This window comes from Rhinolophus sinicus, linkage group LG06 (assembly GCF_036562045.2).
Source record: "Rhinolophus sinicus isolate RSC01 linkage group LG06, ASM3656204v1, whole genome shotgun sequence".
Classification (NCBI taxonomy): domain Eukaryota; kingdom Metazoa; phylum Chordata; class Mammalia; order Chiroptera; family Rhinolophidae; genus Rhinolophus; species Rhinolophus sinicus.
In genome coordinates, this window is record NC_133756.1 from 159720326 (window position 1) to 159740858 (window position 20533).

At 58.2% G+C, this 20533-nt stretch overlaps 2 protein-coding genes across 38 annotated transcripts in view; one reads left to right on the forward strand and one right to left on the reverse strand.

Annotated features, from left to right (window-relative positions):
* The first annotated feature begins 1305 nt into the window (after window positions 1-1305).
* Window positions 1306-9084, forward strand: SLC22A12 (solute carrier family 22 member 12). 2 transcript variants are annotated; one of them, XM_019737713.2, is made up of 10 exons: window positions 1306-2041; window positions 2757-2860; window positions 3297-3451; window positions 3529-3697; window positions 5401-5524; window positions 5713-5828; window positions 6531-6745; window positions 7204-7312; window positions 7536-7739; window positions 8288-9084. In XM_019737713.2, the coding sequence occupies exons 1-10, from the start codon at window positions 1640-1642 to the stop codon at window positions 8349-8351; spliced, it is 1662 nt and encodes a 553-aa protein (XP_019593272.2). In that variant the 5' UTR covers window positions 1306-1639; the 3' UTR covers window positions 8352-9084. The 2 variants fall into 2 exon arrangements, with proteins under 2 accessions (XP_019593272.2, XP_074192715.1); XM_074336614.1 differs by lacking the exons at window positions 5401-5524; window positions 5713-5828.
* Window positions 9085-12722: 3638 nt separating this feature from the next.
* NRXN2 (neurexin 2) overlaps window positions 12723-20533 on the reverse strand; it is a 104849-nt gene continuing 97038 nt past the window's right edge. For 22 of the 36 annotated variants that reach the window (XM_074336595.1, XM_074336586.1, XM_074336585.1 and 19 more), the window contains one exon: window positions 12723-14619. In XM_074336595.1, coding sequence (XP_074192696.1) covers window positions 13733-14619 — 887 coding nt within the window. In that variant the 3' untranslated portion in view covers window positions 12723-13732. Of the gene's footprint in view, window positions 14620-15090; window positions 16697-20533 lie in introns of all 36 variants that reach the window. The other 14 variants (XM_074336613.1, XM_074336606.1, XM_074336612.1 and 11 more) reach the window with 2 other exon arrangements.

Below are 20533 nucleotides of genomic sequence, written 5' to 3' on the forward strand. Positions count from 1 at the left end.
CGTGGGGGAGGGTTGCAGACAGGAAATGGTATAAAATACATGGTAGCTCCTAGTTTGTGGGTTCAAATATAAAGCTAACATAAATAAAAAGTCCCATTGCCAAACCAGGATGGAAGACAGAGCAAGAAAATCGGAAATTCCATAGAAAATGGGAACAAGGAAACAAAGATGTAAAGAGAAAAGATGGTAAAGAAGAAAATGTAAGTCCCAACATGCCAGTAACCACAATCATGTGAATGGGTTAGAATCACTGGGGAAGTCAGCAGCTTTTCATTTGGATTTTACAAAAGGAGAATTCAGCTTAGCTTGCAGCCCAGGCTGGTGACGTGAACATACCAGGGACGAAAGGAAAGTCTGGAAATGTTTGCACCAAGGTGTTAAGGGTGGTGATCACTGGCTGGTTTAGAAGTTTAGGAGTGATCTTTGTTTTCCTTTCAATATTTTCTGAGTTTTTTGGAAGGTGTATACATTAATTTTATAATCAGGAGAAAAAAATGCAAGCTGTTTTTAAAACCAGCTGAAGCAAGTCTTCACGGAAGCTGTTTGTGGTCTGAGTTGGTGCTGGGTTCCACGGGTGTTCCACAGAAAGTCCCCTATCCTCCCAGGAGCTGGAATGAGACCAGCTGGACAATAATAGAAGGGTGCCAGCAGTGTGCAGATGGGCTCACTGCTGACTTCCAGGCGAGAGGGGAGGCACGAATAAGCAAGGAGAGCCCCCTGGAGGAGGAGGCTTTTGTAGTACATGCAGGACGTGATCCAAGGGTGAGGCTAGAGACAGTATTCCAGGCTGGAGGCACTGCCTGAAGAAGGTGTCTGGTGACATTGGAAAGTCCCATGGAGGGCTCAGGAGAGGGTGACAGCACAGGGGGGACAGGCATCAATGACTGCAAATGAGTAGAAGTGAGGGCGGGGAGCGAGGCCACACCTGCTGGGAGGCATGGGGTTCAGATGGCTGCCGGTGACTCATGGCGCGCGCACACACACACACACACACACACACACACACACACACACACACAGGTCTTCACAGTGCACGGGATGTCGCTCCAGGCTCACACCAGCCCCAAGATTAGAAGGCTCCCCAGTGAAGCAGGCAGGGGTGCCAGGGGGTAGCAGCAGCTGCACGCGTTCCAGGGGAGAGCCACAGCCTCCCCCACAGCCATCAGAGACCAGGCTGCTCCTGGCCAGGCCTCCAGCCCACGCAGGGCAGGGGCTGCTCTTCTTTTGCATTGGTGCCTCCCTCCGAGCTGGGTTAAACTTTGACTGAGGAAATGATTACTAACCCCTATTCTATAAACGCCTCCTGGTCACAGTTTAATTCCAGTCTGCGTGACTTCAGTCTCCACTTTTCCCCCTTCTCAAATTCAGCTTCTCCCAGAGATCCAGGGGAAGCTGCATCTCTGGGGAGATGCCAGTGGCTACAGGGTCCCACCACACAGCCTTGGATCCCCGTCAGAGCCACCCTGAGTGACAGCTGCTGGCCTCCGAGTCAGCGAAGCTGGGGCCGCTGCCATGCTCCAGGCTGCCTGGCTGGTGGAGCCTGTGCTGCCACAGAGGAGGTAGGCTCCTGGCATTGGCCCCTTGGCCCTGAGCCAGCCTCTGTGACGTGGGCACCTCCAGGGGGCCCTTGGGGGGCCCCATGGCCTTTTCTGAAATCCTGGACCAAGTGGGCAGCCTGGGACGGTTCCAGGTCCTGCAGACGGTGGCCTTGGTGGTCCCCATCATGTGGCTTACCACTCACAACATGCTGGAGAACTTCTCGGCCGCCGTGCCCAGCCACCGCTGCTGGGTGCCCCTGCTGGACAACAGCACTGCCCAGGCCAGTGTCCCTGGTGCCCTCGGCCCCGAGGCCCTCCTGGCCGTGTCCATCCCACTGGGTCCCGACCACGAGCCCCACCAGTGTCGCCGCTTCCGCCATCCACAGTGGCAGCTCCTGGACCCCAACACCACGGCCACCAACTGGAGTGAGGCTGCCACGGAGCCCTGTGTGGATGGCTGGGTCTACGACTACAGCACCTTCACTTCCACCATCGTGGCCAAGGTAAGGACCTCTCCTGACAACCTCCCCGAGTCCTGCCACCTTAGAGGCCAAAGTCACTGCTCGTAGTTGGCTGGACTCCGAATGGCCCACTCCCAGGAGGGACTGCCGGTGCAGGCCTCCCCACTCTCAGGGGAGCTTCCAGCCGGCCCCTCCTTAGCCACATCGCCCTACAGAGCGGGTGGTGGCAGGAAACAGCCTACAGAAGCCCTGTGCTGGTAGAGGAGCAGGCGGCACTGAGTGGGCGCCCTGGACACCCAGGCTGGCGCTGCTGCCGCCTGACAGCGGTGGCTCAGGCTGCTGTCTCCACGTGGGGGCTCAGTTCCATTCAGAAGATTCATTGGATTCCTGGAGGCATCAGACAAATGTGGGAAAGTAGGAAGGGCGCCCATCCCAGCAAGCGGGAAGGGCCTCTTTGTAAAGAACCCGAGGGAGGTGGGAGGAGGTACCAGCTTGGGGAGGGCAGATGAGGCCACCGAGGGCTTGACCCTTGACCCGAGGCAACAGGGAGCAATAAAGGGGATTAGGCAGGGGGTGACAGCCCTCGCTGTCCCACAGGGCTCTGCCCTATGACCCTAGAGGTCGAGGTCACCAGGTCAGCACCCACACTCAGCTGCCTGGGGCCTTCCTCTCTAGGTCCTCTGCCCCCTCCCACCTGGGCTTTCTCCCCTTCCCCCTCCAACCTCCTGAGCTCAGCTCCTCCCATCTCTCCTACCAGTGGGACCTGGTGTGTGACTCTCAGGCCCTGAAGCCCATGGCCCAGTCCATCTTTCTGGCTGGGATCCTGGTGGGAGCCGCCGTGTGCGGCCAAACCTCTGACAGGTGCGTACCCCTAGTGCAGGCAGGTCCCATGGCCCTCACTGCACCCTTAGATGCTTGTGTGTGGGTGCCCCTCCTGAAACCCTCTGGCTGTGCTGCTGAGCAAAGCTCGTGCCCTCTCTGGGCCTTGGTTTCACCATCTCTCCTCTGGGGTTGTGGAGGAGCATGCTCTTATCAAACACTCACTGCTGAAACCTGCTCAGCCACATGCCTGCCTGCGGCTGCTGCTTGGATGCTCCTGCTGACGGGGAACTCATTTCCTGCCCAGAGTGTCTTTGTGAACCTGTGCTCACGGGCTCTCCGTGGATGAAGGATGTGGGTCTGGCCCCAGGTGTCACTTTAGCATCCACCTCTGCACAGCGGACAGAGGGTGGACTCCGGTGGTCCAGAACCCCGCGGCCCACAGTGGACCTGGCCACCCTCCCGCTGTGTGTCGCAGGTTTGGGCGCAAGCTGGTGCTGACCTGGAGCTACCTGCAGTTGGCCGTGTGGGGCACAGCGACGGCCTTTGCCCCCACCTTCCCCGTGTACTGCCTCTTCCGTTTTCTGGCGGCCTTTGCCATCGCGGGCATCATGATGAACACCAGTACTCTCCGTAGGTGCCCCTGCCCCGGGGCCATACAGGGGAGGCTCTCAAAGGCTCCTGAAATGACCTGTGTGGTCTCCTTGCAGTGGTGGAGTGGACGTCAGCACAAGCCCGAGCCTTGGCGATGACTTTCAACGCCCTGGGCTTCAGCTTCGGCCAGATCCTGTTGGCCGCAGTGGCCTATGGTGTGCGCGACTGGACGCTGCTGCAGCTGGCAGTCTCTGTCCCCTTCTTCCTCTGCTTTGTGTACTCCTGGTGGGTGCTGCCCCCATCCCCCTCAGAGGAGGAGACCCTGCTAACCCTCCACCCAGGGGAATAGGAGACTCTCCTCCCCCTGGGGGCAGAGGGCTGGGGTCGCAGGCAGCCAGGAGCACAGGGCAGCAGGGGAGTCATAGGATGGCAGAGTTGGCGGCCACAAACCCTCGATGTTCACCTACTCCAACCCAGGGCTCAATTGTCCAGGATTTGTCTCCTTTGTCTCCTTCCCCTGCTCCTCTCAGGTGCTCCGTCTCCCTTCCTCACCCTTCTCCCTCCCCGTTCCTCCCCGTCAGTCACCCACCATGATCCTGTGGCCGTCTCTCTCCTCCCACCGTGCTCGGCGCCGGTAGCACGTGGCCGGTACCCGTCGTGCCCTCCCCAGGCAGCCTCACCTGTGCCCACAGCTCTTCCTCCAAATGCTGCAGACCCTGAATTCCCTCTCTAGTCCTGCCTCTCTCTGGCCACCAGTCTGCTCTTTCCAAATGCCTGTGTGACATCTCCATGATTGGTGTCGCAGCACCAAAATGTAACGTCTTTTTACACAGCTCCCCCCAGCGTAGACAGCAGCCCCCACCCACCAGGTACTGGAGTCAGAGTTGCCACGACACCCTCTCCCTCACCGTCCCTTCCCCCCAGTCCAGCAGGTCACTGGCTCTTGTCCACTCTACTTCTATCAGGCACCTTGATTCTTCCCTCCATCCCCAGAAGCTCAGGGCCCCGGTGGGTGTGGAGCAGGCTCCCCACACTGTGGCTGCTCTCGGAAATGGAAAGCACACCTGGCTGGGGAACTTGCACAAGCAAAGGCCTGGGGTGGAGAGGTGGGCACTACAGGGGGTCAGTCGGCTGGGCAGACAGTGCAGGAGATCTGGACTTGATGCTGAGGGCCGTTAGGGTCTGGGTCCTGCCATGGGGAGGGGGTTCTGGGGGGCTGGCCAACTGGCACTCAAGAGGGAGCTGCTATCATCCTGGCTTGGACAACAGGGCCAAAGTTGAGGCAAGGGCTGTGGGCCAGTCTGGCAGAGATGCCAACTGTTGACTGAGTCGGTGCAGGTGGGGAGGGGCTGTGATGTCAGGACCCTGATCCAGGCCTGAGCCCTCCAGGCAGGTGTAAAGCTGTTTGTAGGAAGGGGCACCAGGAGAGGAGCCTGCTCAGGCAGGAAGGGACAGCCATGGAGGTAAACAGTAGGGGCGTGTGACCTCTGGCCAGTACCAGACAGTGGAGGAAGGACCCTGATGGCAGGCTTGTAGCCTGTGGTGGGCTTGCAAGACTATGCTCTGGTAGCCACTGGCGGTGGGGGGGGGAGGTGCGCTTACTGCACCAGGCCCACCCAGACCTAGCTTCCAGGTGAGGCAGGGGAAGGGCCATGGGGTCGGGAGGTGTGCAGGAAGGGGAGAACAGGGACCCCAACCCCAACCTAAGGGAGGGCGCCAGGAGGAGGGAGGAAGGGTGGCCTGCTGGGGAAGGAGGGTGGCTGAGATGCTATGGCCGCCACTCATCACCGCACCCTTCGCTGCCCACCCACCGATATCACCACCCTGAGCCCAGGGTCTGTGGGTACCAGTGAGGCCACCCCCTTGGGAAAGAGGTACAGTGAGGCTAATTCAAGCCAGGCCCTAGGCCACCCACTGGAGCCAGGCCCTGAGGTCCAAGGCAGTGTGACCCCCCACTCCCACTCTCCTCCCTCCGCCCCCTGCCCTAGGTGGCTGGCAGAGTCAGCACGATGGCTTCTCGTCACGGGCAGGCTGGAGCGGGGCCTGCAGGAGCTGCAGAGAGTGGCTGCCATCAATGGGAAGAGGGCAGTGGGGGACACACTGACCACCGAGGTGAGGCAGGGCTGGCTTTCCCCCGGGGCTGGACCCTCAGGCCCTCTCTCTGACCCTGCATGGGGCCCTTGGGAGGCCGACCAAGGGTCCTGAACCCCTAGGATAAGAGTCTTGGGGAGGAGGGCCTGCCTGGAGCCCCCAGTGCTGACAGTGTCCAATACCGCCCCCCCCCCCCCCCCGCCCCAAAGGTCTTGCTCTCAGCCATGCAGGAGGAGCTGAGTGTGAAGCAGGCTCCCGCCAGCCTGGGCACCCTGTTTTACACACCTGGACTGGGCCTCCGGACCTGTGTCTCCATTCCGTGCTGGTAGATGCCCCTCAACCCCCATCCCACCTGGGCCCCAGGGAACCTAGCATCAGGGCACTAGCTGGCATCCAGCCAGGGGCCTCTGCTGACTCTCGTCGGTCCCACTGGGCTGCGAGTGCCTCCGGGATAAGACCTGCAACACTGATCTCTCCGAGGAAACGGCCCAGGCCAGATGGGCTCAGGCAGCTGAGTCCACAGAAGAGATTAATAAGGAAGATACATGACAAAGGCGCTGGGAGAGCTGAAGAGCCCAGCAGAACGAGGCAGTCAGAGAGTTCAACGACCGAAAGGCACATCCACCCTCGTTTGGAGGGACCAGGGAGGAGAAAGATAAATTATCAGAGCACAAGAGCTAGGGCCACCCAGCAAAGACCAGAACCGCCGGGGCCTCAGAGGGAGGGCCTGCTCCGTGGGACTTGGAGCTTTGGAGGGGACATAGCCACTGCCAGACATGGCACTCAGGGAGAGGAGGGGAGAATACCCCAGCTTCTCCTCTGGCCCCGCCTCCAGCCTCTCACCAGAGCCTCCCATGGACCAAACCCAATGAGGAGCAGCATTGGCGAGGGAACCTGGGAAATGTAGTCTACGGAGACCACCCTCTGCCATACAGAGCCAGCAGAAGGGGGTCGGAAATGAGTCTGAGAACAAACAAGCCCATAAGCAACCCACGCCCCAGCCTGACTCGACTTGTCCCACCCCCAGGTTTGCCTTTGGCTTCACCTTCTTCGGCCTAGCCCTGGACCTGCAAGCCCTGGGCAGCAACATCTTCCTGCTCCTGGTCCTCTTGGGGGCCTTTGACATTCCAGCCAAGATCAGCACGCTGCTGCTGCTGAGTCGTCTGGGCCGCAGGCCCATGCAGGCCTCATCGCTGGTGCTGGCCGGGCTCTGCATCCTGGCCAACACGCTGGTGCCCCTCGGTGAGCCCGGGCCTGGGCACATGGCTGGGGGAGGACGGGCTGAGCCCGGAGCAGAGACCCCTGGCCCTGTCCTCAGAGGGTACTGGGCTGGAGCAGGGGCCACTAGGAAGGAGGCTGCAGGGGTATCTGGGAGGGATGGTGGTGGCCCTGTGGGAGAGGGCTGGAGTGGAGGGGCAGCATCGTGAATAACTGTGGAGATAATAACAAAATGATGGATTATGGGGGCAGGGAAACGGGCGGGGGGTGTCAAGGAGGACCCCCAGGGTCTGGTTCTAGATGTCTGAGTGCAGAGCAGATTGTGGGACAGAGAATGTGGCCATGAGGTCACTTAGGACATGGTGCATGTGGAGGGTGTGGGGATACCCGAGTGGAGCTGACTCCCAGACATTTGGAGAGAGAGCCCCCACCTGACCCTGGGGCCCCTGCCACCACCCCTCTCAGCCAGTCTCTGCCCACAGAGATGGGGGCCCTGCGTGCAGCCCTGGCCTTACTGGGGCTCTGTGGGGTGGGAGCTGCCTTTATCTGCATCACCATCTACACCGGCGAGCTCTTCCCCACCGTGCTCAGGTGAGGCTGTGCCTGGGCCCAAGGACGCAGGTGCCCGGGGCGGGGAGGGCGGGCTGGGCGTGGCCTTCCCCAGACCTGGATGTTCGTGTGTCTCTTTTCCATGTGGTCTCAGTGCTGCGCAGGTGCCTCTTGGCCCAGCCTGACCCCCTGTGCCTCCCTGCGCAGAGCAGGACTAGGCCGGAGTGGGCAGAGTGGCCTCTCATAGGTGCCTCTGTGCCGGCAGGATGACCGCAGTGGGGCTGGGCCAGATGTCAGCCCGAGCGGGAGGCATCCTGGGACCTCTGGTCCGGCTGCTGGGTGTACATAGCCCCTCCCTGCCCCTGCTGATGTATGGGGCAGTGCCAGTGCTGAGTGGCCTGGCTGCACTGCTGCTGCCCGAGACCCAGAACCTGCCGCTGCCAGACACCATCCAAGATGTCCAGAACCAGTGAGTGGACCAGCCCTGGGACCAACATCTCCTCTCTCCCGAGAACCCTGGAATGGGGCAGTTCTGGCCCCCCACTCTCATCACTGGACAGAAGGAGGAGCAGAGTCCCAGAGAAGGATAGGATTGGCTGAGAGTCACACAGCACATCTTTGGGAGAGTGGAGACCAAGGGCTGGGTCTCCCCGCTAACAGTGTAGATTTTGTCCCCTGCTCTTCTTTCCACTACTTTCCACCAAATAACCCAACTATCCCAACTCCACCTTGAGAGAGGTCAAGGGGAAGGGAGTGTAGCCGTTTGTAAGGGAGAGAGCTGACAGTGTGATGGCCATTGTTGGGGGGTCCTCACTGGCCCCAGACTCTACTAGTAAAGCCCCTAGATATCTGTTGAGGCTGTCACTGCCCACCCACCCTCCGTCATGTGCTTAGGGAGCTCAGTCCTGGGTCCGTGAGAGCAGCAGTATCTTCTGAGTCCTCAGGATGGACACAGGTCAGAGGTCAGGGTCACTCTGCACCTGGGAGACGCAACCCCTCCGTGTCTTTCCTGAACAGGGCAGTAAAGAAGGCAACACATGGTACCTGGGAGCGCTCTGTCCTGAAATCCACACAGTTTTAGGCCTCCTGGGAGCCTGCAGTGGGACTGTGGCAGGAGCCTCTTGTCCTCTGCAGAAGACAGGCCAGCAGACCTCGATTTCCAGAGGGCCCGGGGGCTGCCCCTCCAGCCGAGCCCTGCCTCTCACTGTCTGAGGAGCCACCTTCAGGACAGAAGGGGCAAAGGATGGTGTGACTGGCAGGATGCTGCCTGGTGTACCATCATCTGACCCTCCCTCATGGCTGCAAAGAGGATCAGGGACCAGGCCCAGGGGAGGGGCCAGCCTGTCGACCCCATGCCCCCCTCCTCAGCTCACGGCCCCCAGGCTCAGGCTGACCATCACCCATGGTCAAAACCTCTCCAGCCCAAGGGCTCTGCACGAGTGATGGAGTCTGCTCCTCAGCTTCACCAGAAAGGTGGCTGTGGGCCCTCCCTCCTCCTCTCCACACTCTAGCCACACGGCCGGCCCGCCAGCCATGCCTTCTGCCTGGAACCCCCCAACCACCTTCTCTACCTGACAAATTCCCATTCAGCCTCCCAGACCCAGGCCAATATCCTCATTCCAAGGACCCAGGGCCCAGCCCAAGGTTCTACTGAAACCCTAACCCATGGCCTCAGCCATACACTGTCTCCCACCCCCACCAGCCTGTGAGTTCCCAGAGGGTTGGGATGTCCGCAGCTCCCACACAGCCAAGTGGAAGGGCATCAGTGGGAGGGAGATAAGAGAGTGAATAAAGGAACAAATGACTGCCCCTCACCGACTCAGTGATGAGCCCAGTGTCTACCCGGTGACAGCTCCTTGCCAGGGTGGCCCTTTCCCAGGCAAGCTTTCCTACCCTCAGTGCCCGCCTGCGTAGCTGCCCTTTCCAGCCTGTTGTGGGGCAGGCACCATGCTGGGCACCTCAGGGCATCATCTCATTTCAGCTTTTCTTGAATCCTTTTAGGTAGATGTTGCCCCATTTTACAGATAGGAAAACTAACTTCCCATGATACACAGCAAGGAAGGGGCAGAAACAGGAGTCAAATCCTGGCCTTAGGTCTCCAGAGCCCAGCTCTGGCCACAATATCTCCAGCCTACCCTCAGGCCTCACCTCACAATCTGGGCGTCCAGGGAAGCTTCTCAAGGGCAGAGGTCTTCCTCTTAGAACCAGACAGAACCCTGCAGGATCCACCGGCATCACTTATGGGTGTAGAGACTCAGGCAGAAAGGTGAAGGTCCCAGAGCTCCCCTACCCTGGCTAATAAAAGTGGGTGCAGGCAGAAGCCATCTGCTGCCCAGTGGGGTCCCCACCAGCTGTGCTCAGGTTGTCCCTGGGCCACCTGGGCCTGTGTCACTGTTTCCAGGCACCTCAGCAGAGGGCTGCACCCCTACACACACACACACACACACACACACACACACACACACACACACACACACACTAGTAATGTGTACACACAGGTGCACGCACACAAGAAGGTTAATGGGAAAACAAAAAGTAGCTTTGTCCCCGGGAGATGGGAATACTGCCTGGTCTGATCAGCTGTAGACCCTGGACCTCTGGGGGTGTATCCTTTAGTTGTCTGCCTATGGCCTCCCCCAAGACCCAAGTTGTCCCAGCCCACCCTGGACTTCTCTGCCTGCTGCCCAGCTGAGCCTTAGCTGCCTTTCCTACCCTTGCTCAGCATTCTCGGGACCCGAGGGTGTCCGGAAGCTTCCAGAAACCAGAACCCAATGGCTGAAAGATGGCTCCTCCTCTCCCCTGGGGTGTCCTCCAGCTCACCGAGTGGTCAGGGCTGTCCCCCACCCATATTCAGAAGGGTCTTGCTCCTGGATTTTCCAGGTAGTCACAGTCTTCCAGGACCCAGGGCCTAGTGGCTTCCAACAAGTCACCCCTCGTTTAACTCAACAGGGCCTGGAAGCTGGAAGGGCCCAGAGCCCTTCCCCCCTAGGGCTGCCAGGGAGTGAGTGTCATCACAGTGGGCGCCCTATGAAGGGAGAAGGAGCCTCCCTCTGCGGCAGCCACAGGCCTGCATTCCACCTGGGTGATGCCGCCTGACCTGAGAAGCTGCTGGAAACTGCAAGGAAGGAGCCAAGGGGATTGAGCATGGGAAAGAAGAACCCATCAACCACCCCCGTAAGCCCATCCGCCCATGGCCTTGGGCAGTGAGGGCAGGAAAGTGGCTCGGGACCTACTCTGCCAAATCTCCCGCCTCCAGCCCAGGGGTGTAAGTGGGGAGGGGCAATACTGGGCACCACAGGCTCCGTATCCACCTCCAGGAGGGGGATAGCCCCCCAGAAGAGCCCCAGCACTGGTATTCCCTCCCCTGGGGGCTTGCATGGCCAGGGTAAGCCTTCAAGGTCAAAGGCATCAGCCGGATTTCACTGCAATCTTCTCCAAACCCTGTCCTTGGTCACCCCAGGGGGAATCTCCCAACACACCCCCTACAAGTACCAACTATCAAGGCGTGCCTGGAATTTCAGCCACCCCCCAGGTACTGCTTGAACTCTCCTGGGGAGGGGCGGTGGTCACTGCCAGGCCAGCCAGACCCCAAGAGTCCAGGTGCGAAGATCAACATTAGATGCACAGGACAAAGGAGCGAGACCAAGGTGACCATCTCTTACAGATAGGTAAACTGAGTCAATAGCAGAGTCCAGGAATCCTTCCTCTTACAGCCAAGCCTTTGAGTGACAGGAGCTCTTAGCCTCCTTATGCAGAGAAAAACACCCAGTCCCACATAGCCATGGCAGTGAGCAGGAATGGGGCCTGTCCTTCCAACTCATGCACTAGCCTCCTACTCTGAGACGTTTCAGGGCCATTCTAGAAATTTCTGGAGTAAGGATGTTTTTTTCCCTTCTTGACACCAAAGAACCCCTGCCTGCCTGTCTTTATTTTCTTTGGCTAGTGGGGATGGTGCAGGGAAACCTGAGATTAGTCTCCATCCCTTGGACAGAGAGAGCAGCAGCAGAGGACCCAGGGGCAAGGCCATTGCCTGCACAGGGACAGGCTGTCTTGGCAAGCCTGCCCCAAGTCAGGGCCTTCGCCAGGCTTTTACAGGGCGTTAGAGCTGAGCTCAGGGATGCCAACCTCAGTCTCCAAGACTGTAAGCAGTGGGGAAATGGGGACCAGAGCTTCTCCCAACCCAAGGTGGCTGGTTCAGGAGGGCAAGGAGAGGACAAGTTCATGGCAATTCACATCCCAGGAAGCTGGGGGAGGACCCGCTCTCCTACCCTTGATAGGACACTGAAGAACTCTCACGGGCCTCTGGAGGCACACCCCATAGTGGGGAGGGTTCCAAGACAAAAGCTTCATCCCAGGATGGAGGGAAGGAGGGGGAGATGGGTGGGGCTCCTGCAGGCATCGAGCCTAAGGGCCCAGGAGGTGTCCAGGCATAAACATAGGCCAGGCTTATGAACTGGAAAATGCCATGAGAATGACCTGGCCAGCAGCAGAGCCCCCGTGGACAGAAGCTCAGGAAGCTGAATTGGGCAGTGAAGGGCAATGAAAAAGCAGAGGCTGGGGGGAGGCAAGCTCCAAGCAGAAGGCGGGTATCTGAGTGACAGAAGCATGGCTGAGTCACATCTCCTATGTCCAGTGATGTTGCCGTATACCACTGCTACCTGGGAAATGCAGAGCCACCCCCACTCTGCTCTCTCGAGGATGCCCACACACTTAGCTCCTCGCCTACAAACCCCACCTTGCAAATTCTGCTCCTGGCGACTGAGACTTAAAAAACATGGAGCTGTCTCTCAGTGTGACTGGACCCATGCACCTGGTTAGTGTCTCCATGAAGGATGAATTTGTCATGTGACTGTCTGTGGGACTGGGTGTTTTCCTAGGGATAAGGTATGCTGGCTCTACTTCTACCTGTAGCCCCAGAAACTGCCATGGTCAGCAAGAGTAACCATGGAGGTGGTGGCAGGGGCAGGGTCCAAACCCCTAAAGATGCAGGAGCAGAGACTCTGGAATTAGAACTGGGGGTAAATTCGGACTCAGCCCGACTCCCCTTGGGACCTTGGACCAGCCACTGAAGCTCTTGCCACCCAGAAATAACACTGCCAACACCAAGAGCTGTGGCAACCACTAGGGGGCAAACTGGAATGTGGACAAATTCTGGGGATTTGTCCACACTCAGAGTAGCTAAGGTCCCTCCCAGTATTGGGTGACCCAACCAGGACCAGAGACCAGCCTTCACCCATAAGCCTGGGGGCTGCTTCCTGTCCTCCTCCTCGGCTGGGTGGCACAAAGACAAGTTGCCCCAGGAACCCAAAGCCCAAAAGCCATGCTCCGCCCAAAAGTCTGGGGGCTACCTTCCAGCTCTCATGGGCCCTAATTTGGGCCCAGACCCCAACCCAGAGCCAGGACCAACGTCCCAGCAGCCCCCACCCTGAACAAACTGCACAGGACCTTTGGGTTTGGAAAGTTTTTGTTTTCTTTTCCCACACATTTCCGGGGTTGGGGTGTTTTCCAAGACTCAGACACATTTGTTAACAAAGAGAGAAAAAAAAACTGGGGGAGCAGGGAACCCTTGGGCAGAGAAGTGACCTCAGCAGTCTGCCGCCCTCCCTGCTGCCCGCGCCCAACGGGTGCCCCAGGCTGCTGCTTGCGGTATCTAGATTATTTGTCTTTAATATATATCTGCATTTGCCTTTCCCCTCCCACCCGCCCCCCACCCCTGCTCCTCCAGCAGCTTCCCCAGCAATGCACGTCGCCCGGCGGCACACAACCCAACTGGCCTAGCCAGGCAGGCACCTCCCCATGGTGGGCGGAGCCGCGGCACTCCAGAGGGCGGGAGGGCGGGGCCACCCGCCGCCCCGCCCCCGCGCTAGGCCGCTCGCCCACCCTCCCACCCTTCTCCCACTGACTGTGGAAACCCAAAGGGAGAAAAGGATGGGGGAAACCAGACACACACAAAAAGAAGTGGGAAGGAGGGTGGGTACAGAGAGACACAGCAAGCCTGGAGTGGGGACCGGAGGGCTTGGAAGAGAAGGAAGGCAGGAGGGACAGAGGGAGGAGAAAGAAAACTTGAGGAAAATTAACAAGACGAGTAGTGGACACTTTACAAAACCCCCAGCCTTCCTTCCCACCCAACCCCACCAAAATAAAACTACCCCCCTTAAAAAAATAAATCAACCCAGGGCTGTGAGCACGTGCCCTGCCCGGGGGAGCAGAGCTGTGAGGGCCAGCAAGCCCCAGAACTGACGGGTGCCGCCGCCCCGGGGCGGCAGGAGGAAGGGGACGAGCACGGGGTTTTCCTTTTCTTCCCTTTTTTTTTTTCTTTTTTTCTTTTTTTTTTTTTTGCGTTTCCTCTTCGTGAGAGAAGTCTGAGGCAGCCAGGGAGTGGGTCCCCAGGGCCCAGGCGGGAAGAGGGCCGCACTCTCCTCCCGGGAGGGGCAGCTGGCAGTGGGGCGCGGTGCCGGAGGCTCAGACGTAATACTCCTTGTCTTTGTTCTTCTTGGCCTTGCTGGGCGTCTTGGGGGCCGCCGGGGCCTTCTCTTTCACCACCGCCCCATTGCTCTGGGCCGAGTTACTGATGTAGTTCCGGCTCTGGTCCACCTGGTAGGAGCCCTCATCGCGGTTGCGGTACTTGTACATGGCGTAGAGGAGGATGAGGATGCAGAGCGCCGCGGCGGCCACGATGCCCACCACCATGCCCGTGGTGCTGCTGGACTCCCGGATCACCTCCACCGCGCCCGGCGGGCCCCGCTCCCCAGGCCCCGTAGGGTTGGCTGTGGGCAGATGGGGGAAGCCAGGGGCGAAGGTCACACCGGGGCGCAGCGGAGGGGGCCTCCGCGGCTCAAAGGACGTGGGGGCCCCAGGCCCTAGGGGTGGGTTCTCCAGCAGGGGCTGCAGCGGGTCTCGGTGGTTCATTTTGCCCGCCGGCAGGTTGGGGGCTGGGGCAGAGGGGGCTAGCAGCACCCCAGGGGCTCCCGTAGCCCCATCTGTCCTGAGGTTGGGCCGTGGGGCGGGTTTGCGGGGTGAGAGGAGGGTGGTGCGGTCCGTGACCAGGGGAAAGGTCGTGTAAAAGTCCTCGTCGTCCGTGGGGGGTAGGCTGGAGTCAAAGACCTCCCCGGACGCAAAGCCCGAGGCCTCGATGGGCTCCTCGCAGTCGCTGTCATCCTGCTCCGCCTGGCAGGGGCCCCCAGCAGACGGGCGGCGGGCGGCGGGAGGGGGCAGGGTGTCTTGGGTGGCACCCACACCAGTGAGGAAGGGGTAGAAGGTGGGGGGTGGGGGCACGAAGGGGGATCGAGTGGCCACGGGAGGGGGGTCTAAGGAGTCCTCTGTGATAATGGGCAATATTAACTCTCCTCCTAGAACAAGAGAGAGAAGAGAAAAGAGAGGGCGTCAGCGAGGGCCGGGGCGCAGGAGGCCGCCACAGAGAGAGAAACAACAGCCTCACACACCCAAATCGGTTCCAATTGGCTTTGGCGGAGACTAGAGCGGGCTGTGCCCACCCGCCAGCCGGCCGGAGCACTGCGCTTTAAGCGGGCAGCGGCTAGATGCCCTGGGCACCCCACGCACGGGCTCTGTGGCTCTCTGGGTTTTGTCTTTTGTTTGTCTTAAGAAACCAAAAGGAACAGAAAGGAAAGAAATAGAAAAGAAACGGAAAAAAACTACTGGTTTAAGGCTTTAAAAAACAAACAAGAGCAGCATTTAAACAAACCTAACAACAGTATCTTAGGGTTTTTTCTAGATATTTCTCTTTTTTTGCTTTTGGTTTTTTTTTTTTTCTTTTGTTTTTAAAAAAGAAGATAGCATACCACGGAATTCAGGCAACTTACATCAACAAATAGGCCGTGTGATTTTAGCATGAAGAAAAAAATTACAAACAGAGCTGTGTAAGCGGGTTCTCCCGGAAAAAAATAAGAAAAAACAACTTTTCCGTACAACGTTTTCTATCTGTTTGGTATCTCCCTCCCTCACTCTTCTCTCCCTGGACATCCTGCTTCCTCCTGAATACTCTGTCTCCTCCCTTGCTTGTGCCCTCTCCCCGCATTAAATTAACAAAACTGAAATCTGCACAGTCCAGGCTGGCATTGAGGAACTATTACCACCATTTGGTGTCAGCGTGTGGGGGAGGGAGGGGTCAGTGGGAAGGAGAGCTTGAGGAAGAGGTACATGACAGGCAGCTATGTAGGAACTGCTACATGGGTGAGGGGACTTGGGAGGGGATGGTCATGGGAAGGAGTTTTGAAGACTAATTGCAGGTTGGCCACGTGGGGAGAAATTAAAGGTGGGAGGTGACCAAGTCCATGAGGAAGAGTGGGCAAAGAGGAAACAGACACACTGGAGGAGGGTCTTGTCCTATAGGATTTTGGGAAGGGTGGTGAGAAGCCATGTAGAGGCAGGGAGGTGGGGAGGGGCAGGGGGTGAGTGAGGGAAGTGAGCAGGGACACACGATTCCTGAGCTATCCCTAACTCCCCAACTTTCTCTTCACCCTCCACCTCTGACCCCCACTGGCTTCCCCCCTCCCTCCTCCCCAGAACCCCCACGGGCCGCCAGGACCTGGCCAGGTCTTGAGTGCCTCTGGCCCTCTTATTATTGTTAAAACAATAATAAAACAACGGAAAGAAGAAGAAAGCAAAAAAAGAAAAAAAATACAAACACAGCCACCTAGGAATGAAACACTTGCTAATATAGGGCCCAGGGGAACTAGTTGGGAGTGTTTTGGGGGATTAGGTCTCTTCCCTCCCTAGGCCTGATAACTGGGCTCCCCTGGGCAGAAACTGCAATTCCCCTCTGCCCCAATGGGTGAGGACTACAACTCCCATTAGCCCTTGGAGGGTTATGGACCACAATTCCCATCAGCCCCTGAGTCGACAACTACAACTCCCATCAGAGCCCACTCTCAAGGTAAAGTACTGCAACCCACTGGTCTAGGGTAGAAGGAAGCGGGAGCCTACTTCTAGGAGGCTGGTGGGAGGGCTTCCTCCTCTTGGAGGGGTGCCTCTGGGCTGGTGGGAGCAGGTTTACTCGGTGGCTCTCCCTCCAGCACAGTCCAAGCCCTGCCCCCATCTGAGTGCTTCTTCCTGGTCCCTGCAGGGTGTGGTCTTCACAGATCACACCACAAGCCCTCCACTCCCTCCACAAGCAGCATGCCAGGGCTTCACTTCCAGCGCCCCCCTGTCCACGGCAGCGAGGTCAGCTGCTGTGCTGCTGTTTCAAACACCTCTACTGATCCTTCAGATCACAAGCTCCAGCAATCTGGCAGATCCGTCCTTGGCCACACTAGCCAACCTCAGCCAAGATCTTGCCATTGAACTTGCAGCCTTGCCGGGCTCCTCAGGCCGCTCTTCCTCAAGCTCCAATCTCCCCATGGGCAGGGGCTCACCTGCGCCCCAGATCGTGAAGCCCAGGGCACCTGGCCCTCCAGGGGCTCAGCCACACTGAAAAACAGCCAAGAGCAGAGAAGCATATTTTGTGGAAGTGGGGCCTTTCAACCCGGCTTTTTATGGAGGAGGATGCTAAGGGGAGGGAGGGAGCAGGGCTTCCCAAAGGTCACCAGGTGTCAGTGTCAGGCTAGGTGAATGAGTGGACTGTCCAGTCCCTCCTGTGGTTCTTGGAAGCTGGGGAAGGACCAGTCCCACTAGGAGCCTGGGAAGGCCTGACTCACCCTCCCCATGCCTGCAGCAGTAACCTACCCGGTGGCTTAACTTGTGCCTTAACGTGGGAGGCCAAAGACCTGTTCTGCCGTTAATTCCTGTGTGACTATTGGCAAGTTTCTTTCACTTTCTGGGCCTCAATTTCCTCATCTATAAAATTAGGGTATTGGGCTCCAGGCCCAGGGTGAGGCCAAGGCCTGGCTCCCATGGACCTCCAGCCAACGGATGAATGTAATTTGTCCTTCCATCCCCATCTAGGCCCAGACCCACCAAGGATGGCCCAGCACGCTGGTCCCTGGGTAAGGGGCAAACTCAGCTCTCAGCAATCAGGAGAAGGCTGGCAGCCTTTCAAGTGATGGCATTTTGAGCCCTATCATGGCAGGGCTCTCCTCCCTGCATGGACCCTAAACACATCTGCGGTCCTCATTGCTGGCCACACCACCTGCTCCTTCCCAACCTTTGCCTTCTGTTCAGAACACCTTCCTCTGCTGTTATCTCACTTATCCTTCTAATCCAGCCAAACACCTCCTCTTCCAGGAAGACTTCAGGTTTGGACTCACAATGCCAGGAAAGGCCCAAGGCCCAACTGTCTGTCTCCTAGCTCCCAGCATTGGGCCTGTCACAGAGCAGAGGCTCATTGTGTTTTGACTGGAAGGGAAAACATATTCACCATTTCCTCTGAGCCAGACCAGGCTAGATATCTGGGGAAGGGGGTGACAGCCCCTCTCACGGACCAGAGCTGCTGGGCTCTGAACACCCTTCCTCCCCACCCCGCACCAGGCAGCAGGCACTGCTGAGTTCAGCCTGGCAGGACCTGGCTTTGTGGGCCCATCTCACCCATAGCCACCTCTACCTTCAGTCTTAGACTGGGCCACCAGTTACTCTTGGAAACTTCAGGATCAGGGCTTGTTGTAGGAAGGCTTGTGGCCCTTGACCAGCTGGCCATGGCTAGGGCCCCAGTGGAATGCCAGGCCCAGGGCACAGGACCAGGAGGTCCTTGCTGGGAACACATCAGGGCACAGACCTTGGCTCGCCACCCTCTTTCTCACCCCCGCTAGACTAGGGTGTGTGGGGGCTTTAGGCCTTGGACCACAGACACATGCTGCCTGGCCTGAGCTCCCCACAACCATGTGCCTGAACTTGCTGGTTTTAGGTCCTTGGGACTCACAGGTTCCCCCTGTGCAGTCTCTCCCTGGTCATATTGACCTCTTGCCCCTGCCCTTCAACCCAGCGGCTTCCTGGCCTCCATATCTGGATCTCAGCCCTATCCCTGCTCTTCTGGGGCCTTTCCCTGGGCCTTTATCTGCCCAATGTTTGCCAAAAGCTGCTGGGGGTGTCTTGCCCACCCCCACACTGCCACAACTGCTCCTTGGTGCCCCCTTCTTGTGGCCCTGCATGTCAGCCTCCAACTCCCACACTTCTTCCCTGTGTCCCACACCCTTTATCAAGATGACTCCACAAGATGACGTACTGTCAAGACCCCACACTGCCTTCCTTCCCTGACACACTCAAACTGGCCTGGGCTCCGTGGCAGTCAAGTCACACGCAACAGGGGGCACTGGGTTTCCTGGGGTCATACACTGGTCCAGGGTCAGGCAAGCTTGCCCTGGTGCGGATCTAGCATGGCCTGGAGTGGGGGTGGGACCCCTCAGAGACTCCTCACTGTGACAGTGTAACCAGGGGCTCCCCAGGCCACCCCTCCCACTGGGCATCTGGGGATGCAGTCACGAAGATGCTGGTACTTAGGACCCTGGGTCCAGCTCCATACCAAGGGTGCACGTTGGGATGGGTCGTCCCTGTGAATCTGATAAAGGCAGCCTCTCCCCTCCCCCACTTTCGGCAGCTGAAGCATTTGGGAACTACTCACAGGTGCACTTATCACAGATGCCACCCACCCTCTGCTCTGAAACTGAATTGCAGTGTATGTCAACCCCACTTACTAGAGACAATTCCATTCTGGCCAAGGGCACCACCAGCCATTCCTGAGTATCCCTCCTCCCCCAGGTAGGTCCCTTCCCCCAGGGGCTGCTGGCCCTGCAAGCTGAGCCCTTTCTGCCTTTAGGGAACAGAAGACTACTAATTGGAAATCTACCCAAGAACCCCATTCCCACCCAAAGGGGTGTCTAGAACTGAGGTTAAGTGTCAGAGACAAAGTAATCAGCTGGCTGAGGCTTCAACTGCCAGCCCTGGGTGCCCTGCCCAGGCTGTTGAGGGCAAGAAGGCTACTAGCTCACAGGGCATTTCATGTAGATCAGAAAAAAGGCAGCACCCTGACATGGCCACAGCTCAGCAGAAGCACAGCTTCGCAAACAGCATCTCTGTGCACAACTGGAAAAGGTATTCTGTCTTCCTGGTGGACACAGCCCCACTCCAGGGCCCAGGACAGGCAGGGCACTGGCTAGATTTCAGCCCTTACTCACCTGTTCCAGCAGAGAACAACCTGTGCCACTGTATGCAGTGGCCTGAAGGATGGTGCCCCTCCCCCCGAAACACCCGCACAGCAAAGGTGGCGTCAAGGTCAGAGGCGGAGGTACTCGCGTGTGCACACGCAGGAGCACACCCCTGAGGCTCTGCTTCTGTGCTCCTGGCCATGTCTCTAAGCACGTGTGTGTGTACACGAACCTCGGTGCATCTGAGCATGTGAGTGTGCATGTCAGCTAATCTGAACAGACAAGTGTACGTGTAAGTGAACCTCTGGCTTTGGGCCTGCGTCTGAGCTTGTGTGCAGGTGTGCATGCATTAGTATGCCGAGAACAGTGAGCATGCCACCATGGGTCTGAGCACACGTGGGGTGCTCCTGGAAACACCTCCTTCCCCAACCTCATTTTCTCCTTCCCCTGGGCAGTGAGACTGCATTTCCCAGAATCCCTTGCAATTAGGTGTGGCGATATGACTGAGCAGTGGGCAGCACTGGTCCATGAAAGCCTCCTGTGTACAATACTCTATGCTCTTTCTCCTCCTCCAGCGACCTGGTAAACGACATGTTGAAAATGGAGGAGCCACAACATGAAGGAGTCTGGATTCGCGCAGCACCCCTTGGGGCAGAGCGATCTGCTGCTGATCAGGAGGTGGGGCTTCACCTGGGTGAGAAACTCCCACTGAGATGCAGGGCTTATCTCTTACAGAAGCAAACGCTACCCTACCTCATACAGATACTACCCCAGAAGTGGGTGTCACAAACACCTGTGGCACTCAGGTGACAATCCAAGGAAACGGACTTGGCGGCTGGACAGATGAAGAACCGTATCGGTGGCAGGACTTCTGGTACCACCCACTGCTTGTGATGACCCAGCGGGCAGCTCATGACGAGGCTGAGGCACTAAGGGAAAGTGCCGGGAAAGTCAGGATGCCAGTGCTGGCTCTTACTTTCTGCTTTCAGTAACACAGTGCAAGAAAGAGACCAAGACAGGCGAGAATTGGTGGGTCTGCAAACAGATGAAGGGAATAGAGAGCCCAGAAATGTGGGGGCTGCAAGTATCCAAAGAGCCACTGCTTCCAAACCCCAAATTGTAGATCGAAAACGGCTTTGAAGGACAACGGCCCAGTGAAACGTCCACCTGAACAGGGGGCTCAGCCTTGCCACAAGGGTCAGGTTAAGGGTGTGGCTCCCCGCCAACTGTT